General features: G+C 38.5%; 1 protein-coding gene across 1 annotated transcript; it reads left to right on the top strand.

Moving 5' to 3' along the window:
- The first annotated feature begins 872 nt into the window (after positions 1-872).
- Positions 873-6,704, top strand: LOC120317472 (vomeronasal type-2 receptor 116-like). The gene is made up of 4 exons (XM_039364125.1): positions 873-1,205; positions 3,331-3,540; positions 4,664-4,790; positions 5,806-6,704. Exons 1-4 carry the CDS (start codon positions 873-875, stop codon positions 6,702-6,704), a joined length of 1,569 nt encoding a protein of 522 aa, XP_039220059.1.
- Positions 6,705-7,705: the final 1,001 nt, after the last annotated feature.

Below are 7,705 nucleotides of genomic sequence, written 5' to 3'. Positions count from 1 at the left end.
ACATATCCTTAACAGCAGCTTGGTAATTAGAAATTATTTGTTAATTCAACATCTAATTTTCTAATTAAACCAAAAGCCAATAGACCAGGACAAGCAGATATATTGTTGAGAACTGAAACCTTTTCCAACTTGGATGTAAAAGAACCAGCCCTAATTCACCATAACATAAAAGGCACTATAATATTTTAAATATGGACATTGACTGTGGAATAAAGAGTCATTTCCAAAACCTTGGGGTGGCACTAGTTATTAATACCATGTCTCTATTTTTTCATGTATTAATTAGATGTTAGTGGTCCAGCGGTCCTATTTCAAAAAATTGTACAGGTATTATTTTCATTACAAAGATGAATATTTTAACCAAATAACAGAATCACATAGTTGGAATGGACATTGAAGGTCATCTAGTCCAGCAACCTGCTCAGGCAGAAACTCCTTTTTCTGCCATTATAGAATTAATGAAGATTTATAAAGACCAAAACTTGCATGGAAAGTTTAACATGAATATAGTCTCTCCTTTTTAAGGGCAGGAAAAATGGGATTTCTTCCATAGATCTCTTCTACATGACAACTATTCACATATTTCTTGAATATTATCCTGTCTTCCTTCTCTAAAGTTTTTCATGGTTCCTCCAATTATTCCAAGAGAATGCAACTATGTCCTTTAAAATTTCTGGGTATATAAGTTATCCATTGCAACCTTTCTGGGTTATCAATTTAAATATCTGTTAAGGGATACAATTAAACAAAAGACTTAATGTAGGAGATGAACCTTGAGTAATAAAACTGTGAATTTCAGCATATTTCTCTTGTCAATGTGTGTTTCTCGTAATATTTTTGACATTGTTTATCTCTTTCTAACTATATAATGCATGGCGCAGTTCTCTTTTGAAACAAGTTACTTTTTTTACAGTGTAATAACCAAGTTTTACCAACATGTCTTGGCTTTAGTGTTTGCTGTGAAAGAAATCAACAAGGATCCTCACATCTTGCCCAACTTCACTCTTGGATTCCACATCTATGACAGCTACTCCAATGCACTAATGACCTATCGTGCCATTCTGGACCTGCTTTTTAAGTTGCATAAAATTGTCCCCAACTATATTTGTGGAACTGAAAAGAAAGTTATGGGAATCATTGGAGGGATGAGTCCTGAAACATCCATACGCATGGCAGAAATTTTGCAGCTTTTCAAGATCCCACAGGTTGGACCAATAAATAAAGATCTCAAAATTACAACAATCATACAGATGGTCTCCTCTTGATTTCCCCTTCAAGAAGCAGCTTGATGGTATATCAGTAAAGAGATGTAAAGAAATTAGAGTAAAGAGAAGTAAAGTAATTAGGATAAAGTGCGGACTTGGATTAATCCATGTTTCTCTTCAGTATATCGCTTCTTCCAGTAAGATGAATCGAAACATACAGAATTTTAGTGCATAGTTGTTGGAATTTGCAGGGATATGCTAGCTGTCATTCACTGCCTCATTATTATCAATTTATATATTTTAAGCATAATGTGCACAAACATTTGGATTTTATAAAATGTGGAGGACAATACGTGGAAGAAATGTTGACCTAGGAAGAACTAAAGATTTGATTCTTTAAATTCAAATACTTACGACATCTTCAAGAAGAAGGCTTGAGATGATGATAAAGATGATGATGATGATGATGATGATGATGTTAGATAGATAGATAGATAGATAGATAGATAGATAGATAGATAGATAGATAGATAGATAGATAGATAGACAGATAAGATTCAAAAAGAATATCTCCCTTTTGGGGAGGTCTCTAAACCAAATCTATGTATTAAACAACCATATTTTGAAAAATAAAGTGGTTTAAATCAATTAAAATGGAATATATCCATCCATACATTCTCTTTCTGTATAATTCTCTCTTTCTCTTATTCCTTCTTTCTTTCTTTTAGATTTCATATGGCTCATTTCAAATGGTAGTGACTGCTGAATCACGTTTCCCCCCTTTTTATCGCATGGCCCCTGATGAAGCTCTCCAGTATGAGGGTTTAATTCAGCTCCTCCTGTATTTTGGATGGCAGTGGGTAGGACTTGTCATTGTAGATGACAAACATGGAGAACATTTCATACAGACTCTGGAACCCATGCTCTCGCAAAATAAAATCTGCTCTGAATTTACTGAAAGGGTTGAGAGAAATTTACAATCTTCCGAAGTATTTGACTTGGTTGAACAATGTTTGAGGCACATTACTTTGTTCACAGAGAAAAGAGCAAATGCAGTTATTATACATGGGGAAAATACAGTCTTTATGTGGCTGGCCTCTATTCTACTAGGAATCCCATTTTTTTTTCCAACGTCTTTTGATTCTACACAGAAAGTTTCCACACAAAAAGTGTGGATTACAATGGCACAAAATGATTTCACATTACATTCCTTCCAAAGGAAGTTTGATATGCAACTATTCCATGGGGCCATTTCCTTCTCAGTTAGCAAAAAGGAACTTCCAGGTTTCCAACCATATATACAGACTGTCACCCCTTCTGGGGCAAATCAAGATGGCTTTATGAATGATTTTTGGAACCAAGCTTTTAGCTGCTCAATACCAAACAAAGGTACTTCTGGAGATGGGGGGTGTACTGGAGAAGAAAGACTGGAGAACCTTCTTGCACCCTTCTTTGAAACCAGCATACTTGGCCATAGTTACAGTATCTATAATGCTGTCTATGCTGTGGCTCAAGCATTACATGCTGCTCAAACAGAACATATGAAGACTGATCAGAACATACAAAGGGGCAGGGATCAAGTGCGATCAAAGATTGTAGAATCCTGGCAGGTAAGATTTTCTCTTTCTCAATGCTCTTTTGAAATGTTCTCCTTGGTTACAACAGAGTGCCAGGACTTAATGAGTCAACAGATCATTATAGACCAGCTATCTAAACATCACTGATGTTTATCTTTCTTTAAGATTAATACATTACAAATATTGATCCACTGAAGGTATTGTCCTTTGCCTACATATCTCAGCTTTTTCCTTCTTTCACACCAACAAAATTGGTCTTTAACATACTTCTGCCTTTCTACTTCTCTGCAGTAATTTTCTTCCATTAGCTTCTTCTTGCTCTTTTCAAACTACCTTTCTCAATTGTCACTGAAGAAAACCAACATATTTTAGTCTGTTAGGTAGACTATGGTCCAGTATAAAAATGAGACTGTTTCAGTCCTCTTTATTCTCAGGGAAGAAATTGTCCAAATTTTAAAAAGGCTGTTTTTTGGGGCCCTTTAGGAAACTTATCTGTTTCCCTTTAACTCTTATGCTTTTTCTTCTGCAAGCTCCATTCATTTCTGCAGAGAATTTCCTTCAACAACAATGCTGGAGATGAAATTAAATTAAATGAAGATGGAGCACTAGATGCTGGATTTGACATTGTAAATTTGGTTACTTTCCCAAACAACTCCTATATCAACATCCCAGTTGGAGAAATAGATCCGCATGCTCCTCCTGGAGAATCCTTCCTTATTCATCAAAACAAAATCCAGTGGCATCATGGATTCACTCAGGTATCATAACAATAGCATGGGCTCTGTATGGGAGATCAGTGGTCTAAAATGTGGGGGGGGAGTATAGACAGACAGACAAACAAAGAGATGACAGATGGATAATATATACCATGTTTCCCCAAAAGTAAGACCTACCCTGAAAATAAATCCTTGTTTTGGGGAGAGGTGCATGCCTAAAAATCAAGCCAGGGCAGCAGTGGAGGATGCAGCTGCCCCACGCACCCCGCACCCACTTACCAGGGCTCTCATGAATCGACACCTGCCTCTCCTTGCCAGCCCCCTTCTTCTGTGGCATTTCCCGGTCTGCATTTCGCACTCAGAGGCCTTTCTGGAAGGCCACTGCAGCTGAGAATTGAGCTATGGATTTCCATAGTTCTCTGATGTAGTGGCCTTCCAGAAAGGCCTTTGACTATGAAATGCAGGCTGGAGTTCCAATCTCAGCAGGAAATAAGAGCTGGTGCCTCTTTTGGAAGCAAAAAAATAATAATAATAAGACAGGTTTTTATGTTTGGGGAAACACAGTAGTCACCCTGGATAGTTTACAGATTGTTAAAAGAATTTAAAAACGAGAAAAAATATAAAGAAACAAGAACAACACAAAACAACAGACTTGATAGAGAGAATGCACCAGATCGAAACAAGGGGGGGGGGAGGAAGGGGCATCAATCAACTTTGCCAAAGGCCTGGGCAAACACCATAGCTTCAGACACCTTTGAAACAGACTAGTGTTCGAATTTGGGAGGTGCCACATTCAAAAAGGCAGATGCTGCTAAAGAGAACATGCTCTTTCAGGCTGCCTATAAATGTTATCATTTAATTGATGGGGCCTGAAGTGAGCCAATCCTATTAGATCGATCCAACCAGACAAATACTATGTGGGACAGGAAGTACATCATATAACCAGGCCATATGTCTTCTTAGGCTTTAGAGGTAGTAACCAGCACCTTAAACGGAGAATAAAGGGGAAAATAATCCAGGCTCTGTTCCAGGTTCTGGCAATATTTTCAAAGTTAAATTGTCTGTTACATGGCAGAAATAATTATCAAGAGTCCTGATCTTATTCATTGGCTGTAACACAAAAACATGAACAAAACATTAATATTGACTTCGTTATTGGGGACAGCTGCCTCCTCTTTCATTATGTAATGACCCTTGTCCTCTTGGAAAAAGAAAGAACAAGATCGAAGGATGGAAATTTTGCTGCTACACTTGTGCTCCGTGTCCAGAAAAGATGATATCCACACAAATGGGTAAGACTCATGGCATCCCAACAGACGCAGGTCTGAAAGCCTATATCTCAGTTAAAAAAAATTCCTCAACATTATTTCTTGTTGTATTGATGCAGCACAAATGAGGAAAAAGAAGAGACATCAGTGATGTCCTCTGCCCCATCTCTCTATCCTTGAAGTTGAGTCTAATCCAAATGATAAGGCACCTCACATAAAGGAAGCAGCAATCAAGTAGTACAGTTCCAGTTGTCCTATCCCAGACATGTCAAACTCGCAACGGCATGTAACATTGCACAACATATCAAAGCTTTTTTGCCATTGCCATCAATGAGGTGGGCGTGGTTTCCCGATGACGCGTCTGGCCCACAGGCCGGCAGTTTGACACCCCTGTCCTATCCTCTAGTGCAGGGATCCACAACCCATGGGCCATGGCCAACTATCAAGTCATGGCCTATTCAGAATTTGGCTGCACAAGTGCCTGGCTGGAGTGCATGCATAAGCAGATCAAATTGCACCAGTGGCAAACCAATGGGCACTTAAGAGTGCGCAGCTCAACTTGTGCAAGTGGTGGGCCAGCAGGCACTCACATGCACGCATGTAGGCCCATCACTTGTGCAGGTCAAGCTGCATACATGCGCATTGCCCAATTCCTACTCCAGTCCAGTTCCCCTCTTCCCTCCCGCCAACTGGGCTGCCAAGTCATAAAGGTTGGGGACCGCTGCTCTGTTGCTACTGCAGGTTTTTCAGGATCTAAAGTGTCAAGCATATCCTTTCTCTTTCCTACTAGAAAATGAAACATGCTGTTCTGTTGTTCAGAAATGCTATAAAACCTAATGCACTCCAAAAATCCAAGAACATTGAAATGTAGAAAAAATCTAAATAGTGTTTCTCCACAATACTCATTTTTAAAATGTAGGTTGAATACAGAATTACAAAACAATTTAGGAAACACTTAGATTGCAGGGAAAACCTGAAAAGCAACTCTGAAACTTTTTAAAAGTTTGAGTCTGTTCAGAAGCTCTTTCCTTTTTTTCAGACATGGAGAATTGTGACAGTTGTTCAGAAGATGAATTTCCAAACCAAGCTCATAACAAGTGCATTCCAAAGACACTGAACTACCTCTCCTTCAAAGAGCCACTGGGCATTACTCTAGTGTCTCTGGCTCTTTTCCTTTCCTTCTGCACAGGTCTTATACTTGCAATTTTCATTAAGCAATGGAACACTCCCATTGTCAAAGCCAACAATCGCAACCTCACCTATATTCTACTTATCACTCTCTTTCTCTGTTTTCTTTGCTCACTTCTGTTCATTGGACAAACCAATAGGGCAACTTGTTTCCTCCAACAAACAACATTCGGCATCATCTTCTCTATTGCAATCTCTTCTCTATTGGCCAAAACTACCACAGTTGTTGTAGCATTCCTAGCATCAAAGCCAGGAAGCCTATTCCACAAATGGGTGGGGCAAAGGTTGGCCTATTCTATTATCTGCTTCTGCTCATTCATTCAAGTTGGTATTTGTGCCATCTGGCTGAGTACTTCTCCCCCATTTCCAGATTTCGACATGGAGACACTCCTTGAAGAAATCATCGTACAATGTCATGAGGGCTCCATCACCATGTTTTACTGTGTCTTAGGCTACATGGGCCTCTTGGCTCTTCTCAGCTTCACTGTGGCCTTCCTAGCCAGGAAGTTACCAGACAGTTTCAACGAAGCCAAGTTCATCACTTTCAGCATGTTGGTTTTCTGCAGTGTTTGGTTGACCTTTGTCCCAACCTACCTGAGTACCAAAGGGAAGTACATGGTGGCCGTGGAGATTTTCTCTATCCTGTCTTCTGGTGGTGGTTTACTGGGATGCATTTTCATCCCCAAAATCTATATAATTATATGGAGGCCTGATCTCAACACTAGAGAGCATTTAGTACAAAAGAAATAAAAAAGGAATAAGATGGAATTTTGAACAAGCAAATACTACTTGGATTTTTCTGTTTGTGGGTTTGTGTATACATACATACTTGAATGAATTTGTCTTTCACCTTAGTATTCTTTGAGAATTGTGTGTTTTTTGCAGGAATAGGGCTATATTAATTTTTCAGCAAGCAGTTTTCCATATGATTTAATTAGGCTTTTCCATTGGATTTTCCATAGTAGTAACATAATAACTGGGTTAATATCAAGACAGACATTAGAAGGAACACAGAGAACAAAACTCAAGATTCTTTCAAGATTGTTGAGTGATTTCCCCACCCCTGAAAAACCATTAATAAATTGATTTCATTATGAAACTTTACATCATTCCCAACAAAATTGGGAGAAGCATGGAACTACCTGAGCAATTCTTTTAATGGGCAATTCTTGATGTCATGAAGCTTTAAATATACATAAGGAAGTATTTTTTGCCTGAGTGAAAACAAGTATATCCAAATGAAATCCTTGCCTTTTTATGGTTTTGTCAGGAAGATTAGAAAAGGAGGAGATAGCGTAGTGTGGTGGCCAAATTTGGGCTCAGGTAAAGCTACCAAATCACTTTGAAGATACAACATTATTTTATTTAAATGAATGCAAGCAATAATATAGTATATATTCTGGATCCCCAGCAAATCTTTTGATACTTTGCTAAGCACACATAAGCAGAAGCAAACCTGGGCTTATACAGATTTGCATTCATAAAGGTAAGACAAAGGAAAAGGCTGACGCAGAAGAAGTTATAGGTGACACTGGAAGATTTTAAAGAAAGACTGTTTCTCCCCACCATCCAGCGAGAACTGATGAAACTTCTTAGATGAGAAGCAAAACGTCTTCTTCGTCAAAGAAAAAAAAACAGTCCAGTTGCTTTTTCAAAAAGCAACTTTCAGACAACTATGACCTGGATGACTGAGAATCTCCACAGACATTTTAAAGAAACCCATCCATGTGCATAATATTATTTATCCCTTC

This window comes from Crotalus tigris, unplaced genomic scaffold (assembly GCF_016545835.1).
Source record: "Crotalus tigris isolate CLP2741 ecotype Arizona unplaced genomic scaffold, ASM1654583v1 scf7180000019652.295055, whole genome shotgun sequence".
Taxonomy (NCBI): domain Eukaryota; kingdom Metazoa; phylum Chordata; class Lepidosauria; order Squamata; family Viperidae; genus Crotalus; species Crotalus tigris.
This window is presented reverse-complemented; position numbering and strand designations above follow the sequence as displayed.

What these genes read in the sequence shown, in the direction of transcription:
- LOC120317472 (XM_039364125.1), top strand. Translation starts at nt 873, where the DNA reads ATGGCGCAGTTCTCTTTTGAAACAAGTTACTTTTTTTACAGTGTAATA. An exon ending in GGCATCATGGATTCACTCAG is followed by an intron (nt 3,541 to 4,663) that starts GTATCATAACAA and finishes TATTGGGGACAG; the next exon opens with CTGCCTCCTCTTTCATTATG. An exon ending in GATGATATCCACACAAATGG is followed by an intron (nt 4,791 to 5,805) that starts GTAAGACTCATG and finishes CCTTTTTTTCAG; the next exon opens with ACATGGAGAATTGTGACAGT.